This window comes from Macrobrachium nipponense, chromosome 24 (assembly GCF_015104395.2).
Source record: "Macrobrachium nipponense isolate FS-2020 chromosome 24, ASM1510439v2, whole genome shotgun sequence".
Classification (NCBI taxonomy): Eukaryota; Metazoa; Arthropoda; class Malacostraca; order Decapoda; family Palaemonidae; genus Macrobrachium; species Macrobrachium nipponense.
Window position 1 is genome coordinate 12633544 of NC_061091.1, and position 19871 is coordinate 12653414.

Consider the following 19871-nt stretch of genomic DNA (forward strand, 5'->3'; position numbering starts at 1 on the left):
TTGCATTGAATAAGTTTACTGAAGCTTTACTCTTTATCCACATAAATCTGACTTTATACATCAGGTCGGCACGTGGGGAGAGGCGGGGTAGGGGGTAGGGGCCGCTAATGTAAAAGAATTTATCTTAACAGTCGCTGGTATGATTGACTACTCATCCAAACACTATTTTTTTTTCTTCTTTTATTTTGGTCTTAACAAAAAATGAATAAATTCTAATTACAGCTGTGAATATATGCACTTTGAACTTTTGACCACATCCGTGAAATAAGCATTCCTCACTACTCACGATGACTGAAATATGCAATCCCAATTATCACGATGACTGAAATATGCATTCCAAAATAATCACGATGACAAGCTGTAAAGTTTAGCTTAGATAACGAGAGGCCATCGTGATCAGAGAGCATAATTCCTAGATAAGGTTGCAACATTTATCACCAAGGAAAGTTTACAATACGCAAGAACGGAATTAATTCCTCCAATGGTGTTTTTATTGCTCTTATATTTGTTTGCGCAGGGATATTCAATATTCTCGTTTAACAGATCATTATTTCAAGACGAGATCTGCTGTAAAATAAAAATTCGGACTTTTTTTCCCCTTTATCCACAGTCAGCGTAATTAACACAGCATTATAGTGCTTTTCCTACTTTCAGGACCGATCCTCTACCGTAGTAGGTACTATAAGTTTTTCTTTGAGCTTAAAATGGCAATTTTTCCAGCACAATCTCTTGCTCCTATAACAGCCTGTAAAGGCATTTAAAACTTCATAGTTTTTGTCGCAGGATGCGGACGGAAAAGTAAAATATGAAACCCACTGGGCAGACAGTGGCTTCGAAATCATATTGTTCTCGTCTTGTAGTCGTTACTCGGCAGTAACCAAAATAACAGGTATAAATATCATTGGGGGTGAGGGTCAAACGTGTATGACTATTTGTACTGAGTAACATAGCATACAAATGCCAAGGTGTCGTATAGGATCAACTTCTTCTTCTTCTTCTCTCGACCTTTTTAACCCCACTACATAGCAGGGTCGGCCGCTCGAGTCGAGAACGTATCCTCGTAAAGTGAATTTAATCCCGTTTCGCTTTCCCGTTCCTGAGAAGGAACCTGATGGCCGAGAGAGAGATCCTGCAGAAGAGCCACGTGATCAGTGCGCACAGAGCCACCAACGTCATCCAGACATCCACGTTGTAGACTTTGTACCTGAAAGAACAAGAAACGCCGATAAAGAGATCCCCGCAGGAAGGTAGCGCAGTTAGTGCACCTCGCGTGATGCACTTCAGGCATTACTAAAGGTTCTTTACAGCGTCCCTTCGGCCCCTAGCTGCAACCCCTTTCAATCCTTTTACTGTACCTCCATTCAATTTTATATTTCTTCCATCTTGCTATCCATCCTATCCTAACCATTATTTCATAGTGACGCGGCGAGGTTTGCCTCCTGTTACACCTTTTAAACCTACCTATTCATAATTGCCTTTCCACCGCTGAATGACCTCAAAGGTCCCAGTGCTTGGCCTTTGGCCTAATCTGTATGTCCATTTCATTCCAATAATGAGATATACTGAAAGTAAAACAGAGACAGTAATGCAAGGTAATAAACTTGAGATTAACAGTATTGATTATTCTTTTCCGGATTATGAAATTTAAGCCAAAAGCGAAGCGCTGGGACCTACAAGGTCATTTAACGCTGAAAAGGAAATGATTCGAGTTGAATATAGAATTTAGGCCAAAGGTCATGCATTGGGACCATTGAGGTCATTCAACGCTGAAATGGAAATTGACAGTAAAAGGTTTGAAAGGTGTAACAGGAGGAAAACCTCAAAGCAGTTGCACTATGAGTCAAGTGTTAGAAGGTGGAAAGTCAGATGAAGAAAGAGAATGTGAAAGGAGGTACAGTAAAAGGAACGAAAGCAGTTGCAGCTAGGGGCCGAAGGAACGCTGCAAAGAACCTTAAGTTATGCCTACAGTTCACCATGTACTGTGAAACAACTGTTAGAGAGGATGGAAAGTCGGGTGGAAGAAAGAGAACATGAACGGCGGTACAGAAAAAGGAATAAAAGAGGTTACAGTTAAGAAGCCAAAGGGCCGCTGAGAAGAACCTAAAGCAATGCTTATAGTGTATCACATGAGGTGCACTGGCAGCACTAGCCCCCTATGGCAAATTCTTTTCTGTTCTTTGCAGTAAGTGCATCACCGGGGCCAAACTTTTGACTATGCTAGCTTTCATTTGTGATCATTCACTCAATTTACCAACCTACTTCCCCTCCTTCCCTCATGCACACTTTGAAGAAAAAAGAAATACGACGCTAAATCTCTGCAGCAGGCATCAAAGAGCACAGGAATAATTAACTAGGGCCAACGCACCATGGCATCTGGGCAATGGGGCTCCTGAGGTGTTCCGCTCCCTTGTGGCGGATGACGTACCCGGTCCAGAACAAGAGACGTTCCTTCGGAGTCATGGGCTGGTCTCTCATGAGGCGAGATTTCGATGCTACTACTTCATGCATTCTGTGAAGGAAGGTAATTTAGACAGAAGCGGAGACAGACTTGGTTGTATAGTATATAGATTCCGGTCACAGCTCCAATGCAAAGTACGAAGACATATAGCAACGTAAAATACTGTCATAACACCTCCTAATATAACTTAGAGAGGGGCATGAGAGGGATCAGTGACATGTGGATGACAATTTGAAGGGAAGCGCAATCCTTGACTAAATAAGGGTCATGATTGGAGGGTTAAGACCTATGAAATAGCTATGAAGGAAAATTATAATAATAAAAAAAATAAAACTGCCAGACATGGGACTAGATACAGTAAAAGGTTAATGTCGATAATGCAAAATATCAGTGTTTTGAGAACATTTTGCTAAAGTAAAAAGAACAAAAAACCAGTAAAAAATGCGCTGAAGTATTTTTGGCCCAATAGAGTTTACTGGACAGTGTATAATCTGTATGAAAGTCTCAGGGCTGCAAATTGGAAGTCTGATGATTGGAGGGTGGATGATCAACATACCAATTTGCAGCTATCTACCCTCAGTAGTTTTTAAGATCTAAGGGCGGACAGAAAAAGTGCGGACGGACAGACAAAACCATCTTAATAGTTTTATTTTACAGAAAACTAAAAAAAAAAAATGACATAAACATATGGGTAATCAGCTTGTCCTTAAAGGAAGGGCGAGATGGAGACTTAGATATTTTTAGGGTGAAGAATAGTGGAACTATTAAAGCAGAAGGGCTCGAATTTACAGGAATGAAGTTACTGTAAGAATTCTGTAGGTTTCCTACTGATGGCTCATCTTGGATTTGTGAGTTTGAGGATGAATGTGGCTGGGCCCTCAGATCTTAAAAACTGCTGATGCTAGAGGGCTGCAAATTGGTATATTGATCAGCCACCCTCCAATCATCAAACATACAAAATTGCAGCCCTCTAGCCTAGTAGATTTAATTTTATTTAAGGTTAAAGTTAGCCATGACCATATTTCTGGCAGCGCTATAGGTACCAACAACATAGACCACAACTAGACCGTGGCTGAGTTTCAAGACCCAAGGCTGTTTATAGGCCATGGCTGTGGCCACCACTGGACAGAAAACTCGATTGCGCCTAAGAAACTTTGGCGCATTTTTCACTTCTTTGGAGTAGGCCGTAATAGCAAATACAAAAATGTTCTCAAAAGGCTTACGTCTTGTTGTTCATGACTGAGATTATTTCCTCGACGAGTCTTCCCTCTGTGAGGTCATTCCATGGGACCATCTTGCCCCAGCCCTGGCGCTCCACTTCTTTCATGTTACCCATCTGGTCCCCAAAAACAGGCATTCCCAAAACGGGTCTCCCATGGTAGACCGATTCAAGGGTGCTCAGGAGGCCACCATGCGTTATGAAGAGGCGGAGTTTAGGGTGACCTGAATGAGCACAAAGACTAAATTAGTCAGGAAACTTTTGAAAAGCCTTAGTAATTATATATATATATATATATATATATATATATATATATATCAGGTAATATATATAGACAGGAATTCTTGACTTACGATGATTTGAGCTGCGATATTTCGGTATTGTCATCATAACATAGAAAACGTTGTAAATGTTATTGCTGCTGTAAAATCAAAATATTGCAACTCGAACCATCATAAGTCAAGGACTACCTATATATGTATAATTTTTTTTCCTGTTCAGTGTTTCTTTAGAATACTATGATATTTCCCTAGACCAAATGGCATTACAAGCCCAGTAATTTTACAGTTTTTAACTCTTGCCCAATAATCCTTCTAATACTTTTACAATGGTCTGTCTAACTTACAGGCCTCTGACTTTTGTCATACATATATCTGTGCCTACCTATGAGATTATAAGAAATGTTATTTTATCTTATGAGACAACCCTTTCTCTGCACCATGCAAGGGGATAATTTCGGTACAGATGCATAAGAACTGAGCCTGGCAGCGGAAATAATATATTATAAATTCAAATGCTCTTTTTAAGTAATTATGTAACTAAACGACACTCTTATGTAAAAATAAATAAATAAATAAATAAGAACCTCCTGCAGATGGTCATGTTCTCACTTGCCTAGAATATCCTGTTGTGGCAGCCATTTTGCCACTCGGACATTTGGTGGCATCCCAGGGATGGAGTCATCGTCCCATTTCCAGAGGACTCGCTGTTTCAGGGATCTGAAGGCTTTCGTCAAGATTTTCCTATGGCTGAAGAAAGAAAGTGACAGTTTCCCCTCAAAATTTAATTAAGGTTTTGTCTTTTGACCTATGGCCAGACTACCCTACGACTGTTAAATGAAATTCATGTTTTCGATTGATGTTTTGTGTTTGTTTGTATGGTGTGTTTATGTTGCATGGAACCAGTGGTTATTCAGCAACAGGACCAAAGGCTTTACTTGACTTCTGAACCACGTCGAGAGTGAACTTCTATCACCAGAAATACACATCTCTAACCCCTCAATGGAATGCACGAGAATCAAACTCTCGGCCTCCGAGGTGACAGGCCAACACCAAACCGACCACGCCACTTAGGCACTTGATGTTTTATGTTGTTCGTATATAAACAGGCTTTAGTTCATAATAAATTTTTGCATTTGTATTTTAAGTTCTTGGTTCACGTTCACTGGATAGTTACTTCCAATATTTATTTCATCAATATGCTACATCAAGAGATACGACCATCCAAGAAGATTTATATCAAATGTCACCTGTTACTGGCAGTATGTAATGCTGGCATCTGCATTACCACTTACAATATTTGTTTTCATATCAATAGACGGCAATGCATTTTTGCAAGTATCCTTTTGCAGTTCAGGAAACGCTTACGTTATCAGCATTAATTCTGCTTTCGGTGTACTAATCAACTGGAGTTATTTTAGGATGGGAAAGAGTATTTAATCTTAATACATATGTCCTCGGAGTGACTGAGAAAAATGTAATATGAAACGACATTGACTATTTATTATCTACATTGCATCTATGTCCCATTGCACCATTTATTATCATAATTATTTTACTTTTACGAAAACTTACCTCTCTGAGAGATCTATGGACTTGATAGCGGTGCCAAGACTGAAGTAAACGAAACCATCTTCTCCGGCGCCTTCCACCCAATCACTGAGATCCTACGGGTGGTACAGTGGAGTTACTCTCACCAGACGTCAACTATAGGCGTCTCCCTAAGGTGGGGGAGGGGGGGGGGGCAGTGCCTCAGTGCACCTCACGCGCGGTGCACTGAAGGCATTCCTTTGCAGCGTCCCATAGAGCCATAGCCATCGTTGCCAATTTAGTGGAGCTTCACACATACGCTGATGCATTTACAAACTGTTTCTATGAATTCTAGTTGTCATAGTAATGCAGTAATGATAAAATTGCTCTAATATGTAAATATACTACAAAAAGATACGCCAATTTAATTTTTTCCACGGTTTTGTGCAAGTCTTTTACTCAGTTTGGAAGGTAAACACACCAATTGGCAACACTGGATAGCTGCAGTCCCTTTCATTTCTTTTATTTCCTGTTCCTTTTTCATAAACCCAAGGTATCTACACTGCAATCTCACAAGTCATTATCATTCATTCACAAAATATTTGACTATAGCACTGTCATATATTCGGAATATGCTAATCTCTACTCTGGCAAGTACGCGAGATGGAAAAAGCAAAGAAACAAAAAGATTAGACGATCGATATTTCTAGTTCTCAACGAAATTCTTTCAATTTTAAATGGACCTTTTGTTATGAAGTACCAGTGATTTCATTGGTGAGTGCATGACGAATATTCACTATTTACTGTCTGTGACTCTAGGCCTAAAATAGAAACCAACTAAAAGAAAAGTTGCTTTTATAAATATCAATAAAGAAATCGCCTTGCAAGAGGTATCAAGTACGTTCGTATTTTGAATAAAAAACTTAAGTGAGAAAAGAACAAACGCGAAAATGCCAAAAAGAGAAAACTGAGAAACCTTAGGAAGTGGCTCAGCAGGTCGGCAGTGAATCCCGCCTAAATGGATGACGCTGGTGATGTAGGGACGAGGTGGGGTTTCCAGTTCACGTACGCTGAAAGTGAAGAAAACAAGAGAATAACATCACAATCTACAAAAAGTAGAAGAGAGTTAGATCGTATTATGTCAAAGGATTCGAGGGCAAAATCATATTCTACAAAAGCACATGAGGATAAGATCGCATTCTATAAGTGTGATAACCACTAACTTGCATGAGGAGACCCGTCTGAATTCAGTGTTGTAATGCAGAGAAAAACCAGTAAGCAGGATCTGCTGATTTTGAATAAGGAATGAGTGCAGTTTCTATTGAATATTCTAATATTTTTCATTATTTTCTGAGTATTACAAATATTAGGGGTGGGAATTCTTAAGCAGAATAACTGTGATTTGTGGACAGAGGCAGGTAGAAGTGTACTGACTTTATTACATGTTGTTTTTGATTTAGCTGACCTTGTGTCAGCGCGGGCTCTTGCTCACAGAGCAGCCCGTAAAAATTATTACAGGTAAAAGGCAATTCAAATATACAGTGTTCGGGCGGAAATGTGGTATCCGACCTGCGAGAGAGTAAAAATGAGTCGGCGACGGCCGATTTGTGTTTCTTGTGAGACATTTAACTAAGAATATAAAAGCATACAAAACATGATCTTATACGATATATACATTAGCGGGAAGCCCGCTGAACGCTCTCTAGGATGGAAGTAAGAATAACGCGATTGTATGAATATGTACAAAAATTGGGGATAAAGCGTTGTCCTTACATAACGACCTCTTCATGTATTGACAGTAAGTTCAATCAGAAACCCGGCAGTTTTCAGCTGTACAAAAATTTTTATTTTGAATTTTTCTCAAGCTGTTAATACCCTCATTAGTATTGCATTAGTTATTGTCATCTCAAAAGGAAACAATTCAATGCTCAGTTAAATTAGAAGGAAAAGGGAGAACGTTGAAATGTAAAGCTCATAATAGGCATGGGAGTGACACACGACTATCACCTGTTAACAAAGAGCATGGAAGCGTTTCGCTGAATTTTGGCGAATGATGGCGTTCCATCAGAGCATAGTCCACTTTTGTAGCATTCTTCCTCCATTCTGAAACGGGCGAAGATTCAGAAACATTTGTAGCTATTATGTTATTCAAGATATTTTCCAGAGCAGAAACCCTAGACTTTCAAGTAAACTCGAAAGGCAAAATGTAATTGGAAACGGATTTCGAACAAAAGAATCAGTTTCTCAAATGACTATAAAGTACAAACCGAATAAAAATTGATATGACGCTTACGAAAAAGGTTTGCCAAAAAAGTAATCGGAAACATGGAAGAACTTCATTTTACCAAACGTTTAGTCTTTGTGAATGTTCAGCAAATAACATGCCTGACTTTCAGATTATTTGTCAACTGGCAAGTCAGATCGTTTCAGAAAAAACAAAAGCTCACATTAAACTTACTTTGGTCTCATGTAATAGTTGAAGAGAAGATTCAGCGCAATGCCTGCCAGAACGTTCTTGGTTCTCTGCGCAAAAGTCAAGGGGTAAGTATAATCCAGAGCGACCGTTGTGACGTATGAAGGGAAGATAGGGTTGCCAACCACTTCGGCGGTATTGGATGTCAAACCGTATGGAGATACGTACACCAAAGGAGCCTGTCGGTTTAATGAACAGTTGTCAGGTGAAACTCCGATAAATTGAATTCTGTTGTTTACATTTATTATGACAGCTGGGATTTTCAAGAGAAGATAAATGTCAAGTGCAACTAGGGTGGCCATTTCCAAATTCCCAAAAAGGACTCATTTTTTTTTTTTTTTTTTTTTTTTTGCCAACACCAATTTAACCTAAATTAAGCATGATTATTGAGGAGTTGAAATATAAAATGCATATATATATATATATATATATATATATACATATATATATATATATATATATATATATATATTATATATATGTGTGTGTGTGTGTATATATATATATATATATATATATATATATTATATATATATATATATATATATAAAACTTGACTTGAGTGTTTAAATCTCAAATAGTGTATGAATAAAGAACTGAAATTCATTAATATTCAATTGTATTGAAGATGGAACAATTTATTACATAACTGGGATGAAAAACTTAACATTATTTCAGAAACTAAAGGAATTAGCAATCTGATGTTTGCATTTTGCCCTTTTCCTTGCCATCTCTAAGAGTTTTCTGTTGGCTAGAAGTCTTTTGTAAATGGCTGGACAGATACAAGTACACTGCGGCTCCATGCCTAGTGTTCCTAACTGTGCCAACAGCCACTATATAAAATTATTGGCCTCATGAAAAAAAAAATAAATGGTTCTTTTGCCCATCAGTTCTCACTGTTTTCGTATATGTATTTGTTTATATTTTTAGCATTAATATTTTTAATTAGGCAAACCCAAAAAGCAGGAGAAATTAGCGTCCTTCTTAAGGTGAAGCAGGACAGAGGAGAGAATGCTCAAAAACAGGACTGTCCTTCCTACAGCAGGACGTCTGGCCACCCTAAACTGTGCAACATGAAGGAAAGGAGCTCGAACCCAAGACTCAATTTCACACACCTAGGCTCGACAGTGTTGGTCGTATGACCTAAGGCAATTATTTGTACCAGCCGAGATTGCCTAATAGCCGTACGTAATGCCGTAAAACGCTGCGGAAATGGAACAAAACGCGCGTGCTAAAAGTACTCTCCCTTACTTCTAACTGCTGGACCAGGGAGAGATAGCAGTCGTTGAATGGTGACAACAGAACAACGTCAAACTTCTCTCGTCGTAGATTCTGCACTTCCCTCCTCCCCATACTTTCAACGCAAATAGGCATTAACGTCTGCATCTGCTGGAGAAACGTCATCATGGTCATGTTGAACCTGTTGGGGCCGGTTTGCACAACATCGCCTTCGGGGACTAATACTTCCCTGATCTTTCCGTCTCTCCTCTCATCTTTGCTGGCATATGGTGTTATCACCGTTACCTGTAGGAAACTCAGTAATGTTATAAGAAGTGAACATCTCTGTATTATGAAAGTAAGTTATTCCCACGTTTTTCCTTACTTAGTCCATCGACCTCATTCCTCTTTAACGAGACCGAGGCTTATAAACTCACGTGGTTTCCGCTGTCTGCAAATTCCTTGATGATTCCCTGGTAGAAGTTGTAGTGGCTCTTCGTGGTCACGCAACAAACGAAGAGCACCCGGTATCCCTCCGACTCTTGGAGGGTTGCGATGGCAGCCAAGTATATCGGTAGATATCTCACTCCCCACATCCTCAATGAAGGATTTCAGTTCCTGTCACAAATAAATGAAGGTACAGAAAAATAAATGGAACGAAGTTCAAGGGGAAACCAGTTAATATATTTGCTAATGTACGCAAACCGTTAAATATGACGCAGTGTGAGAGACGGCTGAGATGGCAATTCGAGAGATCCAACTGACTAGAAACGAAACTCAAAATCAGAAAGGTCCCGTCGTTCACAGCGTCCGTCTCCTCAGAACTGCCGAAAGTGTTCGTTAGCTCGACGCCAACTAGCAGCTTTTAGAATTAGATAACGCCAAAAAAACAACCAATTAATGTAAGCTCAAGCCTCTGGATGAGGCTTAGAATATAATAGTCATATGGACCCTGAAACACAGAGTTGACGATAATGATGATTATTGTTGTTGTATTAGTTGAGAGAGGACTGAGACAAATGTCCTTGAATGAAAAGAAAACGTGAAGCAAAATAAACTGAAAGTTGAAGCAATCAAAGTGAACAGATATGTAGTAAAAGGAAGAAAGCATTACAGCCGGACCCACAGGGACCCTGCAAATGCAATGCACCTTTAGGCACACTGTAAGCATAACAATTTACTCGTGATGCTGTATTCAAGTTCTGCACATTGTTATTTGCATATTAAAGCACACATTACGGAGCATCTGATTATCTGCTAATTAGACTGCCGTTTCTTGCGCTATTACCAGTAATTGGCGTTTTTTTTTTTTTAAAGCGCTACGTTAGGGTGAAGAAAACGGAGACCAACTAAGCAAGGTTATTCCTATAACTCTTATTTTTACTTTATGTGGGTCACTTGAGTGTGATCGAGCCTGTGCATATGTGAGGATTCAAGAGGGGAAGAAGATAGCCTTTTATTTCATCCTTAGTGGTATTATTGGACAAGTTCAAATGACCCGACAAAGACACCTCCATTAATTTAGCGAAAAGTATCCAAACGTTCCGTAGTTATCATACAACGTCATATCAAAATTAAACAAGCATTAGTCTAATGTTCAGTGTCCAGTTCCACTATCACGTAGTACAACTCGTGCGGTGCACTGTAGGCATTACAGGTTCTTCGCAGTGTACCTTCGGCTCCTGGCTGCATCCCCTTCCCTTTCTTTTTCTGTGCCTCTTTTCATATTCTCTTTCTTCCATCTTACTTTCCACCCTCTCTTAACAATTCATTCATAGAGTAACGAGAGGTTTTCCTCTCGTTACACTTATCAAACCTTTTTACTGTCAATTTCCATTTCAACGCTGAATGACCCCATAGGTCATTGGCCTTTGACCTAAATCCTACATGTTGTTCAATTCAATTAATAAGCATCACAAAGAAAGCTATCTAGAATTCAGAGACCACAAAATTCAGGAAGCCTCCTCCCAAATTCTAAGTGCTATGTGGGTTAAGTAATTTTTGTGCGAAATAGCGCGCGTGTCTCACCATGTGGTTACACACACACACACACACGCACACACAGAACGAAGTACCAACCAGCAGATCTTAAGATGAAAACTGCCCCACTTGAGAATTTTTTTTTATTATCCTTGGTGTTTACAGCTCTCCTGTCTAATGGTTCAACCACAAATTTATCACTACCACATAAATTGGGGCAAAAACATGCTGAGAACTCTGATATAGTTGAAACTTTCAATATATAATTTCATATTCAGAGTTGCCTCAAAATCGAACAGAGAGTATTTGAAAGACTTAATCCCTGCACAAATTATTAAAATAGTAATTAAAAGAATTATTGTACCTCCGGTAGTCTTCCCCCCACCCCAAGTGGTGATGGCAATGTTGTATCTTTATCAGATAAATGTTACCAGTGTCCAAGAAAGACAACGGGAAAAGATTGTCAGCATGACTATGGAAAATTGTACAAGAATTCGTACTGAAAATAAATCTACATGATTTAAATAGTCTGAAATATCATAACCTTCATTTTACATCTAATGAGGTAGTGGCAATCGTCACTTCTTGCATGAACTCTTCATATATCTTCCTACTGTTATTACTAGTACTACAGCTCCATCGAATATGACCAACGGTTGAGCACCGATGCCATCTAGAAACGCACATCCTTCGCCTCTTTCTCGACACCACAGCCCTCTGACCCACCGTCTTTAGGGGCTTCGGTCTTGAGCATTTTGCCCAAAACATTATTGTACATTGATACAAATCATTCTTCAGAGATTCGATGTTCATGTCTTACTACATCCTGGTCTCTCAAATTACAAGGGAACGCGGTGTCTGAAGGATTTCTATTCTGTTATTTTAGCATTTGTCATACGTGTTAGAGCAAACACAATAAAGTACGTAGACGTTTGTTTCGCTTCATTCATGTTTTTACAGCCTTCACTTCCAGCCAGATTTCGGTTATTGTAAATAAACGGAAAGTTTGTTTGGCCTTTTGAGAGATTTTACACACACATTATATATATGCAAAGCAAGCACCCATAGAAAGTTCAGGAAATTATCAACGATAAGTGTCATTGACTCCGTCAAAATTGAACCTAGTCCTAAGGTGGAGAAACAACGTGGACCTTACAGCAAAATTGATTCCCTTGTCGGAGGAGGGTGGGTGGCTCCCCTACATAACCCGCCCCCTCCCGGGGCAGACACCACCAAGTCTATGGGGTGGTTTGCTGTGTCATGCCTCCCCTACTTGTCACTCGGTGGAGAAGAAACAAGATCAGATCCAGTCGGATTTTATCATTATAGATATATTAGATAGATATTCTTGTATGTGTGAACAGATAACATTAAATTGTTATCTATTATGGCGAACGGCCTTGGAAACTGCTTCCACTCGAATGCTATCAGTGGTATTCATTCACAATACTCCAGTAGTCTCTGATCGTTTATCATTATATTCAGTCCCCGTCTCTCTCTCCTGTGTGTGAATGCGTGGACGAGTTAATGTGTTAGTTAGGACAATAGTGCGGTAATTTGTGGACTGATGTGACAATTCACCTCCGATCTGTTAGGCCGATGTCGTCTTTTATTTTAATGTTGCGTTCTGAGCATATGATAAATTGCTTACAGTATCTCTGTACTTCTAGATTCACGATATCTAGATTACCTAGTAACCTACTTTCTTGAATGTCTTTGGTACTGTCCAGACGCCCTTTGCTAAAACCCAAGGTGCCTGTGTAGACCTAAATAGTGAACTACGTACCCATTAATTATTTGGTTAACTGTAGCAGGTCGCTGCTAGTCTGAAGACGGGCGTAGGCCTAGCAATCTCATTCCAAAATATTATTACTTCAGGAATAAGTTCAGGAGGCGTGTAGTTGAATAATCTATGTATATATATTTCCTAAAGGGTTTCTATACACCAAGCTTCATTGACGATGGGAACTCCCCAAACGTCTAATTAGCTATTTCACTGGAAATTTGTTAGTGATTGACCATATAGTATTTACATTTTTCTTTATCCTTTTTATTTCCAGTCTCTGCGTCGGCATCTGAGAATGGGGATAGCAAAATATATGCCGTTGCTAATTGCGGCTACTGCATTAACCCTCCAGGGGTCATATGCTTACCGGGTACTCTTCGTCGGGTTACTTGGTACTAAAAGCCATACGAACTTCTACATGGGTATCGTCAAGGAACTTGCAGACAGCGGACATCACGTAAGTTTAAAAAAGATTGTATACTGGCCATTTTGTTCGAAACGATAACTCCCCAGACAATGTAAGGGCTTAACTACGCACAGCCATGTTTGTTATGAAATCCTTCATGAAGGGTGCTGGCGAACACAGCCATTATTTATTGAGGATGGTTGCTGAGCATTTATAAGAATTACTTGCATCCTTTCCAGTTTACAGCGTTGTTTTGGTGAATGTTAACACCATTATTTTACAATAAACCTTAATATAAAATACGAACCAAACATTGGAAATGAAAACCACAAGAGAAAGCACTTTAGAAAATAATACAAGCTTTATATTTCATTTAACATTACTGCCTTAATTCTATCAAATGTTTATAGAAAATTTTTATTACATTTACTTTACAATGATCGTTTCCCTTTTGAGTTTGATATTTTCGTTCTATAATGAAATCTGCATCTAAAGAAATAATTATATCCTTACAATACAAATTGCAAAATGCCTTTTCATATGAATGAAATTTTTTTGATAAATTTCCCATCTCTCTATAATATATGCATATACATGTTATATATATATATATATATATATATATATATATATATATATATATATATATATTATATATAACTTTTTCATCTTACTAACTCATAAAAGTAGGTTTATTCACCATGCGCAAGAAAATTCTCTCTCTCTCTCTCATAATCTTTCCTTCTCAACAAACAATTTTGTCAGTCTTAACCACTGAACATAGTTTATCTGCATTACGAATTGAAAGGAAAATATTGCATTCTGCATATGCTCTTTAATTGCAAGAATTATCCTTATAAACCTTGGTTCATTCAGCTATGCAAAACGCTCTCTCTCTCGTCTCGGTCTGCTCTCTCCTTCTCTCGTCTCTCTATCTCTCTCTCTCTCTCTCTCTCTCTCTCTCTCTCTCAAACAACCGTCCACTTCCTTGCCCGATAAATAATAGGCCCATTTCATCCACATGAAAACAATTATAATAAAATGTTCGTTTCTCTATCTTTTCTGTTACTATATATGACACATAGGTCTAGGCTCAATTTTAACTTAGGTATCACTCTTAACCAACCATATATGGTTTACTTGTGTTAGGTATCGAACTGAAGATATATTTATGCACTTTAATTGATAGAAGTGTTCATATAAAGCCTATAGTCAATATATTTAGCCACAATTTTAAATGTAACAAGTAGACTAAACCACACTAAAGTCAAGACATTAAATACCTGAATCAACAGTGGCACTACCATGCAGAGGTAAACGTTGCTTCGATATGGCATCATCCTTCAATTGTCTTGCATTTGCAGTGCAGTAGTTAATCAATTCATTCCCGAGAGGTCTTGCATAATCGCTTTGTTGGAAATGAACCGAACACGCTCTTGCGTTTTTTGGTTTAATGGTCACTTTTTCAGCAGCTGTTCATCCACTTCTGAATCTTTAGGGAAACGGTAAAAGCTACCCTTTTCACTTCCAACATTGTTACAGCATCCATAAATGGCACATATCACCATGGCAATAACGTAATAAATACCGAAAACTTCTCAGAATTGTCACAATTCGTTAATTTTCCCACCCAACTGTTACACCATGTGAAGTCATGCGCGGGAAAGTTGAAAAATTGACATCTGCGCAGCTCATGTGATTGGAAGGGGCCAAACAGTCAAGACGTATTAGAATATTATACAAATTTTTATGACTATAGACATACATACATTATATAATATAGCCTTATCCCACTCAAGAATTTTTTAAAAAGCAGGATAATAAACTGGGAAATTCACAACAGACATTATCTGTTCAAGCTAAAAAACTGATGGGTTAGGCCATTAGGGTATTGACAAATTTAAGAACAAAAAGTGTGTGTGTTAGAAGAAAAGATGAATGAACGCACGGAAAAGCAAAACACAAATTTGGCCATTTTCCCCCGAAAATATATCGACAGCCTTGAAAAAACTAGTTACGGGCTGCTCTGTGAGCAAGAGCCCGTGCTAACACAAGGTCTGCTTAATAAAAAACAACAACATTGAAAAAACTGCTTATAATTTTAGTGTGATTAAAATAGCCATTTCACGTCAATTGGATGGGACGTGTTCCCTTGGCCCCCCGCTATCCCTGGCTACGCCACTACATCTTGGGAGTTCCTCGTTGGACGAGTGGTTTGCGCGCTTGGCTACCGATCTGGTGGTCCGAAGTTCGATTATCGGCTTTGCCTAGGCGGAATTAGAGGAATTCATTAGTGATGATAGAAATTCATTTCTCGGTATAATGTGGTTCGGATCCCACAATAAGCTGTAGGTCCCGTTGCTAGGTAACCAGTTGGTTCCTAGCCACGTAAAAAATATCTAATCCTTCGGGCCAGTCCTAGGAGAGCTGTTAATCAGCTGAGTGATCTGGTAGAACTAAGATATATCACCATCACTACATCTTGGGTATGCTCGTTTCAAAATATTCCGTTCACTGAGAAAAGCACCGACATCTCAAGGGAGATGTTGGCTTCAGAATGAAGTAGCTATTCTGTACAATATAAAATTGTCGCAAAATTCTGCATCTATTTGTCCAGGTAACTCTCGTCACCGCCTACTCTTCCAAAGAATCCAGAACGAACGAGAACATCCGTGAAATCTGGATTCCAGAGGTCGACTACAGTCACAACAGCCCGAACCGGTTCAACATATCCTTCTCGACATTTCTAAATCAGTTAACAGAGATGGCGCCGCTGTGCACAAAGTCCCTGAGGAATGACGAGGTCCAGGGATTAGCAGGCGAGGAGTTCGACGTCATTCTGCTGTCTCCCTTCAACGACTGTTACCTCTCCATCGTCTATCAGCAACAGGTAAGCGCTCGTATCTCAGTCATGCAGGTATAGTAGATTCACGTCAACCATGCATCTGATATCTAGGCCAGTCCCTTACGACGCTCCTGATTGGCTGACAAGCCAGTCACTGGGCTTGAAACTCTCAGTCTCTCTCGAGAGTTGACATGGGTAAGATATGTATGTTCCACCTCTCCTGAGGTATACTTCTTTCAAGAGAGGGGGAACATACATCCTGCCTATGTGAACTCTCGAGAGAGACTGAGAGTTTCCAGCCCTGCGATTGGCTCATCAACAGCCAATCAGGAGCGTCGTAAGGGACTGGCCTAGACATCAAATGCACGGTTGATGTGAATCTACTATAGTACTATATCATCTACAATTGCATCTCTTGTTCCTTCTGTAACCTAAGAATGAAACCACTCGAACGCTATAGGGAGCGTGAACATTCATGACCTGAAGCGCCTCAGCGGCGTGGTTGGTATGGTATTACAGTCCCACCTCGGTGGTCGCGGGTTCGATTCTCGGCCATCCCATCGAGGAGTGAGAGAAGTGTATTTCTGGTGATAGAAGTTCACTCTCGACGTGGTTCGGAAGTCACGTAAAGCCGTTGGTCCCGTTGCTAAATAACCACTGGTTCCATGCAATGTAAAAGCACCATACAAACAAACATTCATGACTTGAAACTTAATTACTTGAATTGATATGCACGTTGGTTGAAGATTCACTGGCAATAGACATTCGTTGTAAATTTGTTGTTTATAAGTGCGTTTTTGTGTAGGCCTACCAGATGTCTAAGATTGTGTTCCAAAACAATGATCACAATTTCACTCTTCGCTATATAAGTCTAACTGAGGACATGGCAGTTCTTTTTGTCGCGTTTTCATATTCTTATTCGTTATAGCATATTCTTATTCGTTATAGTTTCATTACATGTGATCTCTTCATATTTTATTTAGCATTTTGTTATAGTTTCATTACATGTGATCTCTTCATATTTTATTTAGCATTTTTTTTTTACCGTCAGAGACTATCTTGAAGAGAATATGATTCTTACTTTATCTCTACCTTCTTTAATATTTTTTTTCTTTTTTATTGTTGAGGAGAATATGATTTTTACTTTATCTCTACCTTCTCTAATCCTTTTTTCCTCTTTTATCGCTGAGGAGAATAATATAATTTTTACTTTATCTATCTATACCTTCTCTAATGCTTTTTTTTTTCCTTTTTTATTGTTGAACTCAAGTCACCTCAAATACCAATCATCTTCGTTCCAGGCTCCCTTCATCTATGTGAATCCACTGGGCATATCTCCGACCCTGGGTGGCATCGTTGGAAACCCAGACTTCCCTTCATTCTCGACCTTGCAACTTTACGACCACTCCCACCCCTTGACCTTCGTGCAAAGGGCAAAGAATGAACTGGCAACGATCGCGACTACGCTCATCACGAAATATCTGTTTCTGGACACGTAAATTTTTGTGATGACTTGAGTTTTCTTTGCGTACAGAAATCGAGTCTCCCTGGATTCATTCGATCTTGCTAGTTTTCAGACAGACGAGAGGTTCTCTTCCGAACTCACACTGTGGCCTTGACATATGTAGAAGCTTTTGAAACAAATGTGAATCAGATTCACGTCAAAATTAAGTTTGTTTGTAGCCTACCGGTGGTGGGTCTAGGCATGTTTCATTGGAGGAGGGCTGGGCGAATAGGATTATCATATATACATATGTAACATGTACACACACACGGAACATACATATCAATATTTATATATGTTATGCACGTATGTATACACAGTAGTAGTTGTTGTCGTTAATTGAAATAGTCATTAAGTAGCAAATTTTTGCCGCTGAGACTGATTCATTGAAAGGCAACAATGTTCTATTATTCAATCTTTGAGGTGGGGGTCACGCGACGAGGTGACCCCAGCCCCTATAAATCCGCCACTGGTTCGTGGTTCGTACACAAGTTTTTCAACATAGGACTAAACTTGATTAACATGGAATGAAAGTGTTGATCCCAGCTGTGAGCCTTGAAGACAGAATCTAACCAAAATTATTTGCTATCACTTTCTTGTGGTCTTAAATGGAAAAATAAAGTCTGCTATAGTATGTATGTATGTATGTATGTATGTATACTGCTGTATACAGAAAGCTTTCGCCAACTCGATCAGTTGGCCTTATTCAGGCTGAAGTCTTCAGGCTGAAGAGGCCATCTGATCAAGCTGGCGAAAATTTTCTGTACAGTAAGTTCCAGAAGTGAAGTCACAAATTTCAGAATTGATCGTACTTCTTTAGAAAAACTCGGGGGTTGCCAGTTAGTATATTTTATTCCAATTATTGTCATCCTCTTTACCTGATAATACGTATCAGTGATTAACTGTAGAAGCACAGAAAGTATTTCCCCAGTGATTTATCAATGTTAGTTCAATAATTGTTTATTAGAAAAAAAAAAAATTCCCCATAGAAACATCTGCGGCTCTCAATGTGTGATATCAAGTGTTCACCATTGAGTGGCAGCAGGAACCGAGTGCATAACCATTGGCCTTATATGATTTGTAAATTAACTTTCTACTTTTATAGCGTCATATCAAAAATTATTATGATTTCTTTTGATAAGTCACAAAGAAGTTTAGCATCTGATTAAATGAAATATAAATAAGACCCAAGTTGGTGTGAAAAGAAAAAAAATCGAAATCAAAGTTATATGAGCGTTTAGGATTGGCTACATGGTTAGGCCTATTCAAGAATCAAGGAAATATGTTTTCCAGCTTGTCAGTTAATAATTTCATCGAATTCCTCAATTGTGCAAATTTTTGCATGTGGAATTGCGTTCAGAGTCGCATCAAACTGAGAATTTTCGTAGGTTTCCACCTTTTTTTTTCCAGTGCATAAGTGAGGCTATTCTTGTCCATACGATCCGGAGTGTGAATATGCTTGGCAAGCATTATTTTAATTCGAGTATCTCCTCTCTCTCTCTCTCTCTCTCTCTCTCTCTCTCTCTCTCTCTCTCTCTCTCTCTCTCTCTCAGAACCTTTTTTTATTTAATCAGGAATAACCAGAGGCCTGTTTTAAGAATCGAGCACTAGGCCTATTGGTCACGCTTGGGTGCCGCTTTATATATATATATATATATATATATATATCTTATTTTTTATATATAGATAATTAATAAATCGTACCCCCCTAAAATATATTATAGTATATATATAAAATCCCCCAAAAATCATAAATTTATTCTTATTATACAATAATGCTTGACTGGATCGAACTGATTACTGGTTGCCCGTGGAAATATGAATTTGGGTGATATTACTCCCTTATGATACGCCCACTTAGACAAATTCAGTCTTAAATTTCACGGTTGGAATATTAGAAGATTTTAGGTAAAAGGTTGAAGTGAAAAAGGTGGAGTTAGGATTGTGGGTAGAGGTAGTGGTCGAGGGGGGGAGGGGTGGTTGGGGTCTGTCGTCTTCCTACGTAACCAGGTGGTGATTTTACGGGTGTTCTGGTTGCTTGCGACCGTCTTTCTTATTTTTTATATAGCGAGTGTGTTTCCCAGGTGCAAGAAACAGGTCCTGGTGTCGGTCCTAATGGTTCTATCTTGGCCTAAGTAACAAACAGCGGCCCTGCATTGTAAGCCTTGCTATGC

The 19871-nt window shown here is 39.0% G+C and overlaps 2 protein-coding genes across 8 annotated transcripts in view; one reads left to right on the top strand and one right to left on the bottom strand.

The window, feature by feature from the left end:
- On the bottom strand, positions 1 to 10033 carry LOC135205449 (UDP-glucuronosyltransferase 2B13-like). 3 transcript variants are annotated; one of them, XM_064236048.1, is made up of 11 exons: positions 9942 to 10033; positions 9614 to 9794; positions 9210 to 9482; positions 7944 to 8137; positions 7493 to 7588; positions 6462 to 6555; positions 5531 to 5622; positions 4572 to 4705; positions 3682 to 3901; positions 2366 to 2509; positions 1 to 1204 (listed from the first exon to the last, which is right to left on the bottom strand). In XM_064236048.1, the coding sequence occupies exons 2-11, from the start codon at positions 9770 to 9772 to the stop codon at positions 1072 to 1074; spliced, it is 1539 nt and encodes a 512-aa protein (XP_064092118.1). In that variant the 5' UTR covers positions 9773 to 9794; positions 9942 to 10033; the 3' UTR covers positions 1 to 1071. The 3 variants fall into 3 exon arrangements, with proteins under 3 accessions (XP_064092118.1, XP_064092119.1, XP_064092120.1); XM_064236049.1 differs by having other exon boundaries at positions 9954 to 10023; XM_064236050.1 differs by lacking the exon at positions 7493 to 7588.
- LOC135205448 (UDP-glycosyltransferase UGT5-like) overlaps positions 9514 to 19871 on the top strand; it is a 19496-nt gene continuing 9138 nt past the window's right edge. Inside the window, exons 1-4 of one of the 5 annotated variants that reach the window (XM_064236043.1) lie at positions 9514 to 9534; positions 13217 to 13399; positions 15966 to 16238; positions 17495 to 17688. In XM_064236043.1, coding sequence (XP_064092113.1) covers positions 9529 to 9534; positions 13217 to 13399; positions 15966 to 16238; positions 17495 to 17688 — 656 coding nt within the window. In that variant the 5' untranslated portion in view covers positions 9514 to 9528. Of the gene's footprint in view, positions 9535 to 12562; positions 12709 to 12776; positions 12909 to 13216; positions 13400 to 15965; positions 16239 to 17494; positions 17689 to 19871 lie in introns of those variants that run through there. The other 4 variants (XM_064236044.1, XM_064236046.1, XM_064236047.1 and 1 more) reach the window with 4 other exon arrangements.

Excerpts from the sequence above, each read along its gene's own strand:
- LOC135205449 (XM_064236048.1), bottom strand. The coding sequence starts at position 9,772 with ATGTGGGGAGTGAGATATCTACCGATATACTTGGCTGCCATCGCAACC. Across the intron at positions 9,483-9,613 it reads TTGCAGACAGCGGAAACCAC|GTAACGGTGATAACACCATA; the intron begins GTGAGTTTATAA and ends AGTTTCCTACAG. Across the intron at positions 2,510-3,681 it reads TCAGTCATGAACAACAAGAC|AATGCATGAAGTAGTAGCAT; the intron begins GTAAGCCTTTTG and ends CTTCCTTCACAG.